The sequence below is a fragment of the Ranitomeya imitator genome, chromosome 3, assembly GCF_032444005.1.
Source record: "Ranitomeya imitator isolate aRanImi1 chromosome 3, aRanImi1.pri, whole genome shotgun sequence".
Lineage (NCBI taxonomy): Eukaryota > Metazoa > Chordata > Amphibia > Anura > Dendrobatidae > Ranitomeya > Ranitomeya imitator.
Window position 1 is genome coordinate 120,159,263 of NC_091284.1, and position 21,756 is coordinate 120,181,018.

The following is a 21,756-nucleotide window of genomic DNA, read 5'->3' on the forward strand; positions in this document are numbered from 1 at the left end:
TTTAGTAAAGTGATAACATTATATAGGTAAACAGCTAAGTCCAGAAATATTTGGACAATAACACTAGTTTTAACATTTTAGCTGTTTAACAAAACATATTCAAGATACAGTTACATAATCAATATGGGCTTAAAGTGCAGACTCTATGATATAATATGAGGGTGTTCACATCCTAATTGAAGCAAAGGTTTAGGAATTACAGTTTTTCAATATGCAGCTGCCTCTTTTTTAAAGGGACCAAAAATTATTGGATAGTTAGCTTAAAAGTTCATTAATGGGCTGCATGAGCTTTTCCCACGTTAATCCATCATTAATTAAGCAGGCGAAAGGTCTGGAGCTGATTCCAGGTGTGGCATTTGCATTTGGAAGCTGTTGCTGTGAACCAACAACATGCGATCAAAGGAGCTCTCAATGGCAGTGACACAGACAATCATTAGGATGGAAAAAGGAGATACATCAGAGATATAGCAAAAATGTTAGGAGTGGCCAAATCAGCAGTTTTGTACATTCTGCAAGAAAGAGTGCACTGGTGACCTTGAGAACTTAAAAAGGCCTAGACGTCCATGGAAGACAACAGTGGTGGAACACTTTCCATTGTGAAGAAAAACTTCTTCACGACATCCACCCAAGTGAGAACACTCTCCGGGAAGTAGGTGTTTCAGTATTTAAGTCTACCATAAAGAGAAGACTTCATAAGAGCAAATACTGTACAGAGGGTTCACCACAAGGTGTAAACCATTATTCAGGTTTAAAAATTGAAAGGCCTGATTATACTTTGCCAAAGAAACCCTCTAAAGCCAGTCCAGTACTGGAAAAGCATTCTTGGACAGATTGAACTAAGATCAACCTGCACCAGAATGATGGGAAGAAGAAAGTATGGAGAAGGCTCATGATCCAAAGCGCACCACATCCTCTGTAAAACATGGTGGAGGCAGTCTGATGGCATGAGCATACATGGTTTCCAATGTCACTGGTGTTTACTGATGACGTGACTAAAGACAGAAGCAAATTAAAGCTGCACTCTGAAACGCTATAGAATGTAAACGATGAATATATTAAATTGGAATTGCATTTCTGCTGGAGAAAATAAGCTAAAAAATGAAAGTACATAGTGCATAAATTGGTCATGTGAGCACAACAGCCAGCGATAAGGCATACCCCCTTTGTTGGGACCTAACATGATGCCTCCCTAAAAGCCTACAAATATATGGGCAGGTAGGATCAAGCTCTATTTAAAACCGCAATGGGCTGATGGGTGGAGTGCTCAGTCAGAAGGCATGTATTACAAATACCAAACGACTGACCATTCCTTCCAAACAGACAAATGTGAACAACGTTTCAGAGTACAGCTTTAATTTGATAGTTATATATAGAGTGGCTCTCTTAGCTTCCACCTGTTCACATTTGTCTCTGTTTGGAAGTGACGGTCAGTCTTTTGATATTTGAAGACAGAAGCAGCTGGGTGAATTCTGAAGTGTACAGGGAGATACTTTCTGTTCAGATTCAGCCAAATGCAACAAGGTTGATTGGACAGCGCTTCGCAGTACAGATGGACAATTACCCAAAACATACTGGGAAAGCAACCCATTAGTCTTTTTAAGGCAAAGACATAGACTATTCTGCAACGGCCGAGTCTATCACCAGATCTCAGCCCCATCAAGCAGCATTTCACATGCTTAAAACAAACCTTAAGCCAGAAACACCCAAAAACAAGCTACAACTGAAGTCAGCTGCAGTACAGGCAGGCAAAGCATCACAGAGGAAGAAACCCAGTATTTGGTGACGTCCATGGCTTCCAGACTTCAGGCACTCATTGCTTGCAATGATTCGCTAAAAACTATTACAAATAACTTTTTTATGAAAAATTTCTCCAATTACTTTTGAGCCCCTGTAATGAGGAGACTTTGTGGAAAATTGGATGCAATTCCTAAATGTTTCACACAATATTTTTGTTCAACCCCATTAATTAAACTGGAAAGTCTCTACTTCAATTGTATCTGTTGTTTCAATTTATATATAAAATAGTAGCATGGAGAACACAATCACCAAGATACTGTCACTGTCCAAATATTTCAGGACCTAATTGCAAATACAACATTTTAGTAGAAAAAGCATTGTCCTTGTGTATGCCACGTGTCATATGATATGAAAGATCCTTCACAGTTGGTTCCAGGAGCATTGCATTTGGACACTGACGGAGCTTTCATTACTTCGCTTCTCTACACAAGTACAATGTATCCGATACAAAGCCATCAAGATGTGATTGCAGTGTAGATTTGATCCAAAGGGTTTTATACAAATTCTTTTGATGTCATGACTGACTCCCTAAGCAACAAGAAAAGAGACAAGACAATGCTGGGGAGAGGTGTGAATTGCAAACATGCCAGGCGTTGTCCACTACTAGAACAACCCCTTTTTGAACTAAATTTTGACCCTGGTAAAACAAAAAAACATATACTCACCTCCCATACCGATGTAGTTTCCGCGGTGTCGGCACTCGCGCAATGAAGTCCAGGATGCAGCGGATTCCTGACTTCCTCTTCATGTTCAATCCGTACGTAGGCGGGGACAGTTCTGATTGGGCGCAACACCGTCTGAGAGCCCCGAGGAGAGCAAGTGCCGACATCGCAGGAAGGGTGCCGGCATAGGAGATGAGTATAGGTTTTATCGGGGCCAAACATTTAGTTCAAGAAGGGGTTGTCCTAGTAGTGGACAACCCCTTTAAAAGACACATTTAGGAAGTGGAGTCTTTCAGCTATACAAAATTTGACTGAATCTGAGCAGAAAGTATAGTTTTTTATCATTCATCCCCCTACTTCTATCTGCAGTCTCACCATGAGTACACATTTGTGACCAACTTCCATTGGAAGCCATACATGCCCATATTATATTGCTGTGTTCGCTAAGTTTGATAGACGTGGAATGCTTCAGATGATACACCCTCCTTTCATTCTTCATACTGTTCTCATCCAATGACTCTGGGCCAAATTAATCTTGAAGAGTTAATAAATAAAATTCTTTCATTAACTCTCCTCGCTTCCCTTAGAGTTTTTCTCACACAAATCTGTATATCTGTTTTGCTGCTTCAACCTCCAACTTTCAGTGGGGTGCTAGTGTATTTATTCTTACACGTTAATCTTGGTTTCATCTGGCCATAAACTGAGTTTATTTTAACGTAAAATCTCGCATTTGTTACCAACGGTTGCTTCTTACGGTAACCCCCTGGATTTTCATTGATAAAGTTGGCTTTGGTTGTAAACTTTGACAGCGGTCGCAACTTGCCTAAATTCTGTAAAGGGATTTTCTTTATCAAAAGAAAGATTTTTGTGCTCTTCCAGGCCTTTTGATGTTGCTGTACCTTTTAGAGAATGCACCAAATTGCTGATCTGGCCAACTCAAACAAAAGTTTTTGCTATATCTCTAATGATGAAAGACTTAATGATGGCCCCTATCACTCGCCTTGACATCTCTTTGGACCACATATTGACAATTCCTATCAAATTCAATACTTGGATTCAATTCCAGACCATTTATCTTCTTAATTTGTCATGAAATAATGAGGAAACTGGCCACAATGGACCATGAAACTGCATATCAGTCGACTGTCCAATTAGGTATGAGCTTGTGAAAATGATTGTGATTCCTAAATGATAAACCCTTTGAATTAAAGGTGAAATTCTACCCTTCAATTGCATCTTGGTGGCTTTGCTTCAAATTCATCGTCTTTGTTTATAGAGGCTAAATTATAATAAATCTGTGTCTGTGCAAATACACTGCTCAAAAAAAAGGGAACATTTAAACAACACATTGTAACTCCAAGTCATTCACACTTCTGTGAAATCAACCTGTACAATTATGAAGCAACACCGATTGTGAATCAGTTTCTCCTGCTGTTGTGCAAATGGAACAGACAACAGGTAGAAATGATAGGCAATTAGCAAGGCAACCCCTATAAAGGAGTGGTTCTGCAGGGGGTGACCACAGACCATTTTTCTGTTCTCATCCTTTTTGTCTGTTTTGGTCACTTTTGCATTTTGTCATTGCTCTCACCCCTAGAGGTAAGGTAGCTAGAGGCGGTGTCTACTGTACAACCCACAGAAGTTGTTCAGGTAGTGCAGCTCATCCAGCATGGCACATAATTGGGAGGTGTGGCAAGAGAGGTAGCTGTGTCTATCAGCACAGTGTTCAGAGCATGGAGCAGATACCAGGAGACAGACCAGTACAGCAGGTGACTGATGCTTTAATCCAGGTCTGGGAGGAGATCCCTAAGGAGAGCATGCCCAGGCATTGTAGGGAGTTTATTAAGGCAAGTGGGAGGCCACACACCACTGAGCATCATTTCCTTGTCTTGAGGCATTTCCACTGAAGTTAGATCAGCCTGTAATTTGATTTGCCACTTTGATTTTGAGTATCATTCCAAATCCAGACCTCCATGGGATATTAGTTTTGATTTGCATTGGTCATTTTTATGTTCTATTGTTCTCATCTCAATGCATTCCACTATGTAATGAATAAAGATTTGCAACTGGAATATTTCAGTGATATCTAGGAAGTGGTATTTTAGTGTTCCTTTATTTTTTTTTGAGCAGTGCACTTCTGGATGCAGTTGTACATAACAAAAGCTTTTGTCTGTATCCTAATCCATTATGAGAGTTGTGAAGCAGTAGACTGTTTTGAATTGTTTCAGAATACTAGAGGTCTCATGTACAATACATGATGGTTAATCAAGGTGTCAAAACAAGGAGGATTAAAGTAAATCTGTCAACAGGTTTATGTTTCCATTCTAAGGGCAGCATAAAATAGAGACATAGACCCTGACTATAGCACGGTCACCTTCAGGGTATTTCGCTGTAGTTTGGATACAATTTTTTTTTCTGCTGCAGATCTGCTAGTCCTCTGAATATTCTCTTTTTCATTATCATAATAGTTGTGTGAACAATCCTAAGCTCTCCATATGGGAATGTAGAAAGTTGAATAAAGTTATATTTTTATATCTGAGATATGTCTTATCCATGTTTTTGATATATGAAAATGAGCTGTGAAGATCTATGGGCTGGATATTGATCTCCCCGAGAGTCTGCCTCCAGAGCTTATTGTAAATGAAAGGGGCACTTACCACTTTGAGAATGTCATTACTGACAGTCTGCGCAACTGGTCCATGTCTCACACTAGTAATGCCTCCTTTTGTTTAAAATAAGCCCTGGAGGCAGATTGTCGTGAAGACTTGTATATGGTCCAGAGATCTTAACAGCTCATTTATGTATAAAAAAAACATGTTTTTCTCTGGAATAAGACATCAGATATCAAGGTATCATTTTCTCAGCTTCCTATGATGTGCATGCCCACGTAGATCGTTTACAGAGGTTGACAGATTTCCTTTAAAAAATATTTCATAAAGGGAATAATTTCAGTGTTCACCAGTATCTTCTTTATTGTCAATGTAAACATGCTTACCATTGTTCTTTGCTTGGGTGAGAATAGTTGTGATTTATTTTGAAAATTATGACAGGTCAGTGGGTTCACAAATTTAACCCTCGTGAAACTGCGCTGCGTGATTTCTACATAGATGAGCAAACGTCTGTTTCGGTTCCAATGATGTCAGCCAGCAATGTCCCCGTGAGATATGGCCTAGACTCTGATTTTAACTGCAAGGTGAGAAAAGTACCTTCTCTATCTCTCAGAAATTCATTGGAGAGTAATATGCCAAGTTCTTAGGCTACGTTCACATTAGCGTTACGCTAATGTGCGTCGCTGTTGCGTCTGCGACGCAGCGGCGACGCGCCCCTATGTTTAACATAGGGGACGCGTGCGTTTTTTTGTTAGCGTTCTTCGACATGTGCGTCGTTTTCGACGCTAGCGTCGGACGCACGAAAATGCAACAAGTTGCATTTTTCGTGCGTCCGATTTTCGTCAAAAAACGACGCACGCGTCGCAAAACGCAGCGTTTTTGCGCGCGTTTTTGGTGCGTCGCGCGTTGCGTCGCCGACGCACCGGCGCGCAACGCTAATGTGAACGTAGCCTTACGCTGCTTCAGCTCCTTTCCTGCTTAACTCATGTTGTTAGCTTCCAATTAATGTGTACACTAGACCAGACGCTTGCATCTTGTCCTTCACGATCTCCTTCTTGCTCCTAGTGATGATGACAAGCTGCCAAGTAATTGCTGCATGCACACACAAAACAAGTGTGGGATCACAAAGTATGATCTGCTTTGGAAACAATTGTTCTGTCTTTCATCATCAACATATCATTAAAGCAGCAAAAGGGGGTTGTCCTCTACTTGAGCAATACCTTCTTAAATGCCTCAGTCCCTGAATAAAATAAGTTACACTTATATTCACCTCCTGCATTGTTCCAGTGATGTTGATGCTCTGCGCTCTTTCGTCCGTCTGACAAACGTTGTGTCTTATTGGGATAATTGTGGTAGATTTCTGCGCTGCTGAATCACTAGAATTCCAGAATTATTAGTACATGTGGCTTTATTATTCGACTCGTTTCAGAGTTCAAGACTCCTTCATCAGGAAACACCACAGGAACATGAAAATACAGTTTACACCATTCTTCAAATGACACTGCTGATCAGGTGACCATTTTGGCGCTATTATTTGAACTGTTTGTCTATTTAAACAATGGTGTAAACTGTGTTGACATGCTCCTGTGGTGTGATGAAAGAGTCTTGGACTCTGAAACGCGTAGAATAATAAAGCCACATGTACTAATAATTCTGGAATTCTAGTGATTCAGCTGCGCAGAAATTTACCACAATTATCCCAATCCGAATCTAACGGCTGGTCCTTCCTGGACTCGTAGATCTGCTGCAGCGAATCCTTTCCTTCAACTCAGCTACATCTGGTGAGTGCAATCTTATGGATTAACCTTTTAACCTTCTCAGATAAGGAACTATCTGCGCTCTTTCCTTCAACGGTTTTCATAAAATGTTGTGTCACGTGTTACAGCCAATCTGCGACTATTGATCAATAATATTTCGTCAATGGACTAAAACTATGACAAGATAGTAAAGACAGCAGCCAAGCAGGGATAACCACAGACAAAATAGTAAAGGCAGCAGTCTCATTCCTGCTGGCAGGTAAAGAGGTTGCCAGAATCTTTATATTGATGGCCTTTCCTTAGAATAGGTGATCAATATCAAATCGGTGGATATACAACACATCTCCAGTCTTTCCTGCTGGTCTTCTGTTTACCTTTACTACAGGACTGACTTCTTGTATGCTCCAGGCTGTGGACTGTGGTTGCAGTCTGGCCTATGTTCCGGGCGTGTCAGTTTTTTTAGGTGTGCAGAAAAACCTGTTCGCCAAAGTTTTGTGCATTTCTGAAAAAAAAGAACACCGCTGAACACATTATAGGGAATGCATCCTTCTAGGGTTTCATCTGAATCACATCACTTTGAGATTTAGATAGAAACCCCAAAGTAAGTGCTCAGTGTAGAGTGCAGGATAAATGTGATTAAAAATGTTATGTAAAATGTTCACAATAAAAGCTTCAACTCAATCCACAAAAAAGTCCCCACTCAGGTCTGACATGTGTCAATGGAAATATAGAGGGCTTCCATGTTACTGGCAGCATAAAGGCTCTGGAAAAGCAAAATGGCTCCTCACCCCCCGAAAAGAAATTCAGCAAATCCTGAGCTCCGAAATCCAAATTCCCCCTCCCTTCTGAGCCCCATAGTGTGTCTAAAACAAATTTAGCATCTACATGTTTAGCATTTCTGTAATGATGAGAGCCCACCTAATTTATGGATGCATGTCTCCAGAAGCATGAGCTGGGTATAGTGTATTGATCACTACAATGTATTGGTCACTTATAATCAATATCTTCCAAACTAAAAACATATATATATATATATAAATATATATATACATATATAAATATTTTAACATGGCCAAACGCCTCCAGTAAATGGTCAAAATCAATAGTCCACATGGACACTCCTTAATGGTTAAATCCTTCAATGAACATGGAGCTAAGGTCCACAAAATAGGTATCTCACAAAAAGTTTAATAATTAAAAAAGCAGGCTAACATACTGTACATAATATCAAAATTAAAACAGGTTATGTAGCGAGAAACATGGGTGTTTGTGGCTGCAGGTCTACAACAAATAGGCTAGGGCAAGCAAAAATCCTCAGAAAATCAACAAAGAAGTCATATATAATGTCACTGTCTTCCACTTAAAATAGTTCCCATAATCTAAAGCATCAATAAATCTGGGAGTACATACAGTGCCAATGCATGTATTTCATATTTGTTCCCACTGTAAGGATATCCCTGATATGGCAAGTAATAAATACCCACTATACTAGAGAGGGCAACATTCCCACTCAGTGTGGTATAGATACAAATATACAAACTATGAATTAAATGGACTGTTAAGGATCATATTGGACATGTTTAAAAAAGAGTAATCTTACCCATATTTTACCTGTGTGGACTACCTATGCTAGCAGCACCAATGCACGTTTCTAATGGGCTTCCTCGAAGGTGTGTGTGTGTGGGGGGGGGGGGGCTGTAACTCTCAGTGTGCTCTGTCTCCTATAAACATATGAGAGACAGGTGGACCACCTGATGAAGACGGCATGTCTGCTGAAACGCGTTGTGGTTAACTCCAACCTGGTGTCAGAGTTCTTCTTTTGGCGCTCCTTGGACTGAGCTTTTCCTTATCTCTTGTTGTATCCTCCATTGGAGGCGTTTGGCTAGAGCTGCGGGGACTCTGCACTTTCCTTCATTCCTTCCCTGGGGCTACCTATCTAGCGCTCTGAAACAAACCGCCCACGACTATTCTGTTTATGCATTTCCTATAAACATGTTATTACAGCTGTTTAGAGTTTGGTGTTTAAACTTGGCGCATGCGCAGTGGTCGCTGGCACAATGCATTGCAATGTTCTATACCTGTCAGTGATGCACGGACAGATGTTGTGAATTCTGTTGTCAGCTCCCTCCGGTGGTCATGAATGGTACTTCGGCTGGTTCTGTCCATGGACTTCCTCTGGTGGGTGTTTCTGAGTTTCCTTTCACAGGTGACGAGGTTAATTCGTTAGCTGCTGCTCTATTTAACTCCACTTAGATCTTTGCTCCACGCCACCTGTCAATGTTTCAGTATTGGTCTAGTTCACTCCTGGATCGTTCTTGTGACCTGTCTTCCCATCAGAAGCTAAGTTCCAGCTTGTATTTCTTTGGTTTGCTATTTTTCTGTCCAGCTTGCTATTTAATTTGTTGTCTTGCTTGCTGGAAGCTCTGGGACGCAGTCGGTGCGGAGGGTCTTTTTGTGCCCTCTGCATGGTCTTTTTGTAGGTTTTTGTGCTGACCGCAAAGTAACCTTTCCTATCCTCGGTCTGTTCAGTAAGTCGGGCCTCACTTTGCTAAATCTATTTCATCTCTGTGTTTGTATTTTCATCTTTACTCACAGTCATTATATGTGGGGGGCTGCCTTTTCCTTTGGGGAATTTCTCTGAGGCAAGGTAGGCTTTATTTTCCTATCTTCAGGGCTAGCTAGTTTCTTAGGCTGTGCCGAGTTGCATAGGGAGCGTTAGGCGCAATCCACGGCTATTTCTAGTGTGGTTGATAGGTTTAGGGATTGCGGTCAGCAGAGTTCCCACGTCCCAGAGCTCGTCCTTTATTATCGGTGACTATTGGGTCATTCCGTGTGCTCTTAACCACCAGGTCCATTATTGTCCTGACCACCAGGTCATAAGACAGAAGCCTCTTAAACCATGTTTGCCAGGCAATGAATTGGCCTTTGCGATGATGTCACAGGGGCGCTGATCGGCATGGAGAACCAGCTCCCTCTCTTTTTCCTAGCCTCCTAAATGTTGCGATTGATGCAGATTTTGATTCGGATGTGTCAATATTTTCCATGGACCACTTGGTCCGAGGAGAATATCGGTCATCGAATGGCCCCATGGACTATCCCAGGTGCAAATGCTCTCTTGCACTCGTATGCAAAAACTGAATGTCTGAATCAGGCCTAACTTCTATAGATGATATGCAGAGTCCAAGAACACCCATGACACAGATCTCCACCGATCTGATATTGATGACCATCCTGAAGAAAGTCCAATGATATCTGAGTCCTGAATACCTCTTTTAAAGGGAACCTCAGTAGGATTGTGCACAGTAACCTACACATATTGACTGCCCAGAACAAACACACCACCTCCCCTGCCTTTTTCCCCGACCCAAAGAACAAGACAAACTTATATTTAACATATAACTTTATTGGAGAAAATATAACACAAATTCTCATCTTTTATAACAACCCTTCTTTTTTGGAGGGGTAAGGTCGCAGCTCTTTCAGTTAACCACTTGGAAGTTGTGGGGATATGCCGCCGGACTCCCGGCACATGTTACCCATCTTGTTCTTCCGCCAACCACTGTAACTTTTATCAACCTTTACAACCAAATACCATACCCAAACCATTAACCATTTATTAGAATTGAAAGCCACATGGGAGAGAGGGTGGGCAGCTCAGTGAATCCCCATTCAAAGAGGCCAAAAATGCCTCAGGCACCGCCTTTTATATAAACCGGAAGTAACTAATTCCCCACTGGAAGTACCGCTGTCCAATCTAAAGCACCTACTAAAGACCGGGCAAGGTGCCAACATTAACTCCTACCCTGTGTGTCGGCAAAAAAGGCAGGAGGTGTATCTAAATTGATACCTTGGCTGATGAAATCTGTTTTGTAGTTGTTGTTTAATCATTATTTGTAGTTTTCAGTTAATGAGATTTTTGTGCTCCGGAGCGGCCTGTGGCCCCGGGGGGTCCTAATGTGGCAATCTGCTCACATATTCATCTCTACGGGCTTACGACAAGTCACTGACCCCTCAGTGACCTGCCCCCTATTTTACATACTGAATATAATATGGTAAATAAAAAAAAAAATTACATTCAGCAGGCAGGCACCGGCGGCAGTGCCTGGCTGTAGCATGATCGCATCTATAATGCCCATTTAATTATTTTATTTAGTGATATCAATTTCTTCAAAATTATTTCTCAAAATGGCACCAGCCGTGCCTGTGCAGTAGCATCTATCGGCAATGTGATAGATGCTACTGGCACCATTTTGCTAGAGGAAAAAAAAAAATTTCTCCATCAAGATGGCGCCTGCGCAGTAGCATCTATCGGCGAGCATCACATAAAGACCCCCACCCAGAGGCCGCCCCGAAGCACAAGCATATCATTAACTGAAAATAAAGATTAAAACAACAACCACAAGACGGATTTCATCACCCAGGTATCATTGTAATCAGTATAACGGCGCCGACCTGACACTATCTGTAGTTTACTGAGCACAATCCTGCTGACAGGTTCACTTTAAAGGATCTTCCCTTTTGAACAATCTAATTATAAAAAACACAATTTAGGGTAAATCTGCATGGGATGTATCTGCTGCGGTACTATATTGTGCAAATGTTCCTCGCAGAATTCATGCTTTATGTTGTGAAAGGTGAAATACGCAGCTAATATCTGCAGCATAAGACACTGAATGTAATGATCTACAGTACTTGCCAGGATTGGCAGAACAGCAAGTCCTATACGATACAGTACCTTGCCTTACAGCATAAGAATAAGAGCACAGCTACTGGAAAAATGCTCTGGAATTCTTCTGTCACTTTGTCTCCAGAACAATTTGACACTTGTTATTTTACGCTGCTGTTGCATTAACTGATTAAAACCCTATCACACTGAGAAGTAACGCTCTTTAGATCAGCAATTCTCAAACATTTCCTTGGTGGATATGAGCAGACTGCTTGGAGGCAAACAAGAACTAAAACACTATTTATTCACATTTACTGAAGAATAAACGATTCTATATTTCTAGTAATCAAATGATAATTACCAAAATATGTTCCAGGAAGTAATTCTCTGGGCAGCTATTTATGCAGCACAAAAAAAAATTCACCCAATATTTCATTTTTGCACAGAATCATCTCATACAGCCAGCGGGTGTGCAAAATATTTTGTAGGCTTTTATTCTGCATCTACTGTGCAGTAAATAACAAGACATTGCGTGCTTGTCAAATTCCAAAACATGTGGAAAAAAATATATTAGAACATGATAAAAATTTCCTGGGAGCTATAAAAACTAAGTATAATGCAAATTGACTTTATGAGAAACAATGCATAATGCAGCTTACCAAATGTGACACCAATTGTCTCTTTTAGGCACGAAGGAAGTCTGGTTCTTGCATATAAAGCTCCTACTGTTGTCTAGTTTATAAAGTGGATGTGCCATGAGACTATGTTGCATTGTTTAAAGGGAACCGTCAGGTCTCCCATGCTTCCAATCCAGCAGCATTCAGCTATGCATCATTAAACTCCCTCCATAACCAGCGCTATACAACAGAACTTCATTACAGAAATGCTTTAAAAAAGCATTAAGAACCTCCGATTTTCCTACCCTAATGAAGGCTTTAACTAGTCAATGGAGCGTTAGTTCCCCGAGCTAGTCAGTCTTTCCATGTGATCATGCCCCTATAGGTGTGATTACATAATTTGCATGAGTGGCATCATTGCCAGGTCATGCAAATCTGTACACCCGCACCGCCCATTCCAGCAGCGTCAATCTGTGTCTGAAGCCAGGTGTACGCTTCCCGGCCTCAGAGGAACACTGTCTGGAAATTTAGAAGATGGCTTCCGGTCATGCGCAACGTCTCTGAAGCTGGGAAGCGTACACCCGGCTTCAGAGACGCTGCTGGAATGAGCAGCTCGCATGCGCAAATTTGCATGAGCGGGGATGAGGCCGGCTCATCCAAATTATGCTAACATGCCCACAGGGGCGTGGTAACATGGACAGAGGGCTGACTTGCCGTCTGGGGAACTAATGCTCCATCGACCAGTCAAAGTTCTCATTAGGACAGTAAAAGCGGAGGTTATCAATTTAGTAAACTTAATTATGTTATACAGGGCTGGTTAGGGAGGGAGTTTAATCACACATAGGTGAATTCTGCTGGATTGGAGGGCATGGGGGACCAGACAAGTTCCTTTTAAGGGCCCATTTAGAGAGGCCGATAATTGGGAAACCAGCGCTTATCGGGACTATTGTTCTCAATTATTAGCCGGTCTAATCAAAATAGCAAAAGCCTGATGGAGCAAAACGCTTGTTGTGAGCGCTATAGACTTGTGTACATGACCAATCTTCATAGCATGCTCCCCTTAAACAGGAAATCATAGAATCAGACTTGATGCATTGGGCCCGTATTCTACAGGCAGTGTCCGCTCTTGTAGCTCAGCACTGGTCCTACCAATAGGTCGTAGCAGCAATATTCGACAAGAGCTTCAGAAGCCGGTTGTAGGAAAAAAAGAGTCAATTTCCCCAATCTGCCATCATTCCATTTCTGCTCTTTTCCTAGATTGTCCAGCTGCCTTTGAGTGGAGGCGTCAGCATCATGTTTTTCCTCCCTCTCACAGTCACGCAGAACCTGACATTGATCGAAGAGGGTCTGACGTCGGAGTTTGTACATGACATAGATCGGGCGCTACAGACCGTCACCATAACATTAAGCATACCAAAGCTGAAGGTGGACTACGCCGCTGAGCTTCAATCCACACTTCAGGAGATGAGTACGTTTTGATTTTCTTTTTGGTTTTATTCTTCCTAATACTGTTACAATCTCATATTTTTATGTTTTTTGCTCCTTTAATTTATTGGTATGTAGTAGAACATAAAAAATATTATAACTGTTTTAGCTAAGAAATTATTCTAAACCTATGTGGGATAACCTTTCTCTTCTGGTGACACTCAAATAACCCTGGAGACCGAGATCTCGTCATGTAAACTGCACATAAAATGCAAATGGTAACTTGAATGAAAAGAAACAAAGAATTCAGTTCTGACCGTATTTCTCCCCCAGAACCAAGATGAAAAAAAATAGTAAGTATTTACAGGTCTTCCAGACACAAGCTCATATTTTCAAGAGATTGTTAAGATTCAAACCTCTACATCTTTATGTTTTAGATGGAAATGGAGCAAATATACGTAGATGTAAAATGTTCATGGCACTATACTCGGGATCTCAAACTAACATGGGGTCTGGAGAACCTTGAAAAATTCCCGTTGGGGTGCGGGGCCGTATTGTTAAATTTAGGCTGGGGCTACACAGCAGAACAGAGCTCTTGTGGCCAACGTTCACTCTGTAACTACTACATGACTGTCATACAAGAAAATAGTGTTGCATGTGATATCTAGTGTTCTGCAACCCTACTATGATGGCACCACAGCCCCTTATATATACACTATGATGGCCACAAAGCTCCTCTATATATAGTATTAGTGGTCCATAGCTCCATATAATGGCCACAGTTCCTTTATATAAAGTACCGGTAAGTATAATGGCCCCACAAACAATATGATGTCCCCACAACGCCCTATATACAGTATAATGGCCAAATAATTCCTCTATACACATGGATGGTCTCGATCTCTACATACACTATGATACCCAACAAATACTACATACAGTATAATGGCCCAACACAACCCCCTTCATACAGTAGAATGGCCACTACATCTTCCTTACATACAGAATGCTGGCCCCATGGCCTCCTACATACAGAATGATGACCCACTCCTCCACTACATACATTGAGGACCCACAGCCCCCTACAAACCGATTGGTGGCCCCACAGCATGCTACATATAGTATTGCGGCCACTATAGCCGCCATTACATACAGAATGATGGCCCCACAACTCTACATAAGTTTATGATGACCACACTGCCCTCTATACACCACACAGTGCAATTGCCCCACAGCTTCCCTACACACAGCATTAGGCTACTTTCACACTTGCATTTTTTGGTTTCCGTCGACGTGCAGTGAAATGACGTATCGACGGACTTCATGAAAATAGCGAAAAACGTGTGCGACGCATCCTGTGAAATGACGGATGCGTCAAGGGGAAAATTTCCAGAATTCAAATGTCTGGGGACGAGAGAGAGAGGGAGGGGAGAGAAAGAGAGACTTTTTCCCAGACTTGAAAATCCTTCTGGGCATGCTCAGAAGGGAAAAACTGGATCCGTCGCTGGATTCCAGTGTGTGACGGTCAGCGACGGATCCTGCTACCATAGGCTTCCATTGTAGCCGATGACGGGCAGCGCGGGATGCGTCGCTGACCGATTTTCCGACGTGCACAAAACACGTTGCAATGAACGTTTTCTCTGCACGACGGACCGCTATTTTACGACAGATCCAGTGCACGACGGATGAAACGGATGGCCATCCGTCACAATCCGCTGCTAATACAAATCTATGGGAAAATGCAGGATCCTGCATTCTCAAAAATCGACAGATTGTGACGGCTCTGAAAAGAAGGAAGTGTGAAAGAGGCCTAATGCACCCCCAAAGCGTTTACCTTCTGCCGTACGGCTCCTCTTTCATCTGGCTCTGTTGTTTGGAAATTCTCCCTGTCGGGTAAAGGCAGGGCCAGGCATTCTGCGTGATGTCATTCATCAGACGAGGCCACATTTGCTCTTCTGTGATCTGGCTGGAATGGTACCCAGCAGATTTAGGGTATGTCTCAACGTGGCGTATTTGCTGCAGATTGGACGCTGCGTACAGCTGCAGCGTCCAGATGTTACAGCACAGTGAGAGGATTTTATGAAATCCCATCTCCACTATGCGTTCTAAGACGCAGGTGGCAGACCTGCGTATATGCACATGTGCTTCTTTATAGACTGCAGCATGTCTATTTATCTTTCGGAGACGCACAGTCACCGCAGGATAAATAGAATCGTTCTACGTATAGGATGTGGTGATTCAACAAGAGTACAAAATTCGGCAGCGTTTTGGATGGGGTATGCGTCCGCTGCGTCCAAAGCGCTCGGAATATGCCACGTGGAAACATACCCTTAAAGTCACTGTGCGGCTAGACTGATAGCTGCTCTTTTCCAACCAGGCCCAGCCTGTAGGTCACAAACAATTGCTTCAGTAGCCACATACAGCCAGCGTGTTTGAGACCCCTGCAATATGCCATACCACCTTGCTTGCATGCAGATAGTATAAGACTGGCTAACTTGCTTAGTATTCTTAACAAAATCAATTTTTATGTAAAAAAAAAAAAAAAAGAAAAAATGATAAGATGTAATATATTCTATGCAGTATTTAGCCTCCAGGAGCAGATCCTCTTACAAGCAGTGCAGCTATGGATGAGGAATGTAACATGGGATCTGTGTATGTGCTGCTCCTCAGTGGACGCTCTGGATAGAAACATACTGGAAGCTGCGCTCTGCTCTCGGGAACACATTGCCCATCAATACATTTTATAAACTTTATTTCATGCTCCCAGAGAGCATTATTGCGTGATATAAGAAAAGTTTTAAGCACATAGCGTGTTTGATAAAATGCAGTAAGTGCACAGCTCAAGCTACTTGCACCTGCACATTTTACACTTGAGATTTTATGTATGGTACACAATATTCTTATTTTTAGGGGCACCCAGCTTGTGAAAAGAGTGAAAGAAGTGTGATAAGATCTGATCCCTGATATTGATGAGTTTGAGGAATATTTAAAGCCGGCCATACACATTAGATTGCTGTCGACTGAATGATGCTTCGGCTATCAGCCATCTCAGCCGACTCTCCCACACAGCGCTCCTCTGATCTCTGAGATCCGCTGGTTGACACGTCGGTCAATGGCTAATGTCCAAGATAACGCGATCCAACAGTCTAACATCTGATATGACATCACTGCCATTAGTCTGTCGGCGCCCCTATACACATTAGAAAGTCGCCTGACCCTGCCAATATTGGGTTCGGCTGGATGAGGCAGTTTATTGTGGCCTTAAAGAAAGTCTACATACCCAAACCATACAAAAAAAATCCAACTGTGGTCAAATCACAAAAACAGCCCCTGCAATTATGCCATTATTTTATGGCATTCATGGTGTGGTAAAAATGACTTAGTGATACCAAACTTGTATAGCTTTGAGCTTCAGAAAAAAAAAATGGTTTGTCTTGTCCATTTTTCGATACCCATAATTTGCTTTATTTTTCCATCAATGGAGCTGGGGAAACTGACTTTTAGGCCGGTGTCACCCTTCAACGGCAATGTGAGAAACTCGTGCGAGTCTCTTGCTGCCGGCACTCGGCACTGCCGCCGGCCCTTGGGACTGGAGTGTGCGGCTGCATGTATTTCTATGCAGCTGAACGCTCCGGTCCGAGTTTCTCGCACTGCACGTGAAGGGCGACACCGGCCTTATTAATGCTATATTGAGGAAATGCACTTTTTTCAGAGGTGCAGTGACCGATTGCTCTTTGTTTTATAGCATTTTGAGTATGGGCTGAATAATTTTACATTTTGATAGATTGTACTTTTATAGACAATATCAAAAGTTTATTTTTCTCAGTTTTTTTTTAATATGTACTTGGAAAAGAGGTTACGATTCAAATTTTTCTCTACTTTAAAATTTTTTTCAGTCCCTTCAGGGAACTTGAACATGCGATTCTCTGATCAATTATTCTATGTATGTACCGTATTGCAAATGAAGAGTATAGAAAAGTCAGCCTCCCATATAGCAGACCCTCAGCCCATCGGCATCCCACAATTATATTGATAGGGAGCCTATGGGCGCACGGAACAGTACACCCCCAGACTGCACATCTTAAATTCCACTGTCAGAGGTTGATAGCAGCATTTGAGGGGGTTCTAGCAGCACTTGTGCTTAGCTCAATATCTGTCGTTAGAGACAGATGCTGACCGTGTAACACAGCCGGCATATAATAATAATCTTTATTTTTATATAGCGCTAACATATTCCACAGCGCTTTACAGTTTGCACACATTATCATCGCTGTCCCTGATGGGGCTCACAATCTAAATTCCCTATCAGTATGTCTTTGGAATATGTCAGGTATCGGGCATGCTGATGTATGGGCTTAAAGTAGTTTTGAAATCTTTTACAAACAATTGAAAAACATATAAAATAGCAGGTTTGGCTTTCTGGAGCGCTGCTGCTTTATTCAATTGTATCAGCGTTGTAAATATACAGAGGCAATTGAATAAATCAGCACCACTGCAGGACGTCATGAGAGGATTGTGACTACGCTCCAACAACCATTTTCAACCAAATGGCATGGCACCCCTAGAAGTTTTCAATGGCACCCCTGATTGGTAAGCACTTATATCAGTCAAGCATCATAGTGCAATGTATGTCTCCTATGTAAATATTCCCACATGACCATGTTTTATATAATGAATATTGTGATTTCAGAGCTTCAACCTCTCTTCTCAAGTCCTGACTTCAGTAAGATCTCCACCAAATCTGTGAAGCTCACTCATGTTATGCACAAGGCTGTCCTGGAACTGAATGAAGATGGAGTGGAAAGTGCACCAAGTGTGGACCCCAGCACCCGCCACCATTTCCCACTGGAGTTCCACCTGAACCACCCTTTCCTGTTCGTTCTCCGGTCTGAAAGCAATGGAGCTCTCCTGTTCATTGGAAAAGTAGTGAATCCCAAAGAAGTTTCCCGTTAAGCTCCACATATCCTATCGTTTTTTGACTGTTGCAACCTTAATAATTCGTCTTACAATGAAGTCTGGATTCTGTTAATTGCCGCTGTGACTATTTTTGCCCTCTTATGCCGAAGACTAGTTAAACTCCAAAATATGTATCTCTTCCGGTCCCCATCACCACGCCGTGGATATGATCCATGGTTCAGAAATAATAGATCTACTCGCTGATCACTTGTGTTTCAAGATTGCAAATACAGCTACAGTTCTTGATTTAAAATCTAAAGTACATCATGGCGTTTAATGATCCAAAGATCTGAGCAGAGTAATTTCTTGGTATATAGTAAGTGGAGCTGAGCTTTCCTGATACACAGCTAGAAATATCCTGCATAGATATAAAAAACAAATTCCTTCAGTTTATTCATATTACGTCAGTCTTAGGAGCGCTGGAGTAAAATGTGCCAAATTAATTAATGTATCTCTTACTGACTTTGGTGCATCTTACAATTGCCATGCATCTCTGTCATAAATGTTACTCTAGCTAGGGGCAAATGTAAAAATTTTGGTGGTGTAAATTATAATGAATTTGCCAAGTGGACTTTGCCACTTAAAATCTCAGCACACTTTAGCAAAGCTGGCTGGGACTGGTGGAAAAATGCCAAAAGACCTTTGAGTTGACGCATTTTACACTATCGAAAACATGATGAATCGAGGCCTCGGAGTTCACGCATTATGCAGTGAGTGCATAAGCTCCCTCTAGTGGTGGCTGTAGGAAGGCTGCATGCTCTCTTCAACTCTTTGTCTATGCAGGAAATTTGTAGCTGTGTATCAAAAATGTAAAACCCTGATATAAAGTTATATTAGGAAACAAACCAGCACAAAATTGTGGACCTGTGCAGCCACTATTACATCATGTGTCCACTAATTGAACATGAAAAAATTGGTGAAAGGCCATCTTTCAGTGTGCCAGTGCTTCTTATGCTGCAGAAATAAAGCAGCATCAGTCAGCGCTCATTTTGGACCAAAGGCACGATCGTGCTGCAGGTGTGAACGGTCAATCTTCACGAGTACAACGGGAGGGTGCGGAGCCGTGCATTTCTGAAAGATTTATATTCTCTGCAACTTCAGCTCTGATGAACCTAGCCCATCGAGGTATTACAAGAATGACTATTCAATTTTTTGGTAATGCCACATGATTTCTGAACTTCCTTCATCTCAAAGAGCGGAGACAAACCCATAGGACACCAAAATGTTTGCATGGTAGCGTAGATGACTAAAAAGTAACAGATCGAGTTTGTAATTGTGTTTTAGTGAGAGAAAAATGTCTTAGGTTCTAGGGGGTAGATTTACGCACCAGAATCCAGCTTCACTTGTGCCAAAAATAACCAAACTATCTTTCAAGCTTTGCGCCACAGTTATTTGTTTCAGACACGTTCTAGATGTGCAGAGAGTACTGAGGTGTGGCCGACCTTAAAGTGAGTAAAGAATTGGGTGCAGTGATGCCGTGCACCAAAACTGTGTAAAAAAAACAAATGTCATAACTTTGCGGACCAAAATAAGCCAACAAATGGTATAAACTATCAGACAGTCATGCGCAATGTGTAAAAGTTAGGCAGCTTTAATAAATCAGCACTAATATCTTTTATTTGTGTACTGAAACCTTTTGCCCCATGATTGCATTTTACAATAAAAATGGCCGTACTGCCTTTGCTTCTTAATAGGTCTTAAGGTGGGCTACATATTTATCCAAAACTTTTCTGTAATAATCTCCCAACACACACATACTTCAGAGATGGCTGTGGAAGGCTACTTTAGAGTATTCTCAAATCTCTGCATCTTCGTGTTGTGAGGGGTTGACACGCTTAGCTGCTTCATCAGGTAGACACAGGAACACTTGGGATAGTGAAACACCCGCTGGTTTATTAAAGTCAGCACGGACCAAGGCAGGGTCCACAAAAACAAAAACAGAGCCTTCCTGGCTTAATGAAAAAACAAAACAAAGTGCAACAGAGTCCTTGCTCTGCAGATTCCACCTGCAGAAACCTAGCAATGTCCTCCAAGCCTCCTGGAGCCACGTGGGAGTGTTCCCTCTCCCAACACACACAGACTGTCTCTCATATCCAGGTATTTGATCAGGACCATGTGATGATCACATGATCATGACATCACCGCAGGTCCTGCTACTAGACATGCCGGCACTGCAAAAGAGGATACAGTGAGCACCCTCCCACCCACTCTATGGGTGCTCACTAGTGATGAGCGAATATACTCGTTACTCAAGATTTCCCGAGCACGCTCGGATGTCCTCCAAGTATTTGTAAGTGCTCGGAGATTTAGTTTTCATCGCTGCAGCTGAATGACTTACAGCTACTAGCCAGCATAAGTACATGTGGGGGTTGCCTGGATGCTAGGGAATCCCCACATGTAATCAAGCTGGCTAATAGATGTAAATCATTCAGCTGCTGCAAAGAAAACTAAATCTCCAAGCACTTACAAATACTCGGAGGACACCTGAGCGTGCTCGGAAAATCTCGAGTAACAAGTATATTCGCTCATCACTAGTGCTCACATAAAACCCGCCCATTGTAGCTTTAAGATTAACCCTCTCAGCAATTAGTGTGTTGGAGGCAAAAATAATCTGGCTCTACATCACTGACTGTAGTATACGCAGTGACATGTATCTCCCTTCATACATTGTGCCAGTGACCCTGTTACAGTGTTTAGGTTTTCAATTAGAAGTGATTATTTCACCCCACAAAATTAAATTCTATTACACCTAATAACTATTTGCAACCCAAGAAACCCTACATGGTGTTCTGTTATATACTGGTGACATCTCGGCTGAACTTACCCTTTGCTATATGCTCGAACAATCCCATGCAATAAAGTCCGATTTACTTATTGCTCAGGAATCATGTCCCTCATTTACAGTTATATGAAAAAGTTTGGGCACCCCTATTAATCTTAAGCTTAATGTTTAATAAAAATTGGATTTTTTGCAACAGCTATTTCAGTTTCATATATCTAATAACTGTTGGACACAGTAATGTTTCTGCCTTAAAATGAGGTTTATTGTACTAACAGAAAATGTGCAATCTGCAATCAAACAAAATTTGACAGGTGCATAAGTATGGGCACCCTTATCATTTTCTTGTTTTAATTAATCCTACCTACTTTTTACTGACTTACTAAAGCACTTTTTTTGGTTTTCTAACCTCATTGAGCTTTGAACTTCATAGCCAGGTGTATGTAATCATGAGAAAAGCTACTTAAAGTGGCCACTTGCAAGTTGTT

At 41.8% G+C, this 21,756-nt stretch overlaps 1 protein-coding gene across 2 annotated transcripts in view; it reads left to right on the top strand.

The window, feature by feature from the left end:
- Nucleotides 1-20,180, top strand: part of SERPINF1 (serpin family F member 1) — a 102,408-nt gene extending 82,228 nt beyond the window's left edge. For both annotated transcript variants that reach the window (XM_069761358.1, XM_069761359.1), the window contains 3 exons: nucleotides 5,510-5,652; nucleotides 13,366-13,576; nucleotides 18,224-20,180. In XM_069761358.1, the coding sequence (XP_069617459.1) occupies nucleotides 5,510-5,652; nucleotides 13,366-13,576; nucleotides 18,224-18,486 (617 nt within the window). In that variant the 3' untranslated portion in view covers nucleotides 18,487-20,180. The remainder of the gene's footprint in view (nucleotides 1-5,509; nucleotides 5,653-13,365; nucleotides 13,577-18,223) is intronic.
- Nucleotides 20,181-21,756: the final 1,576 nt, after the last annotated feature.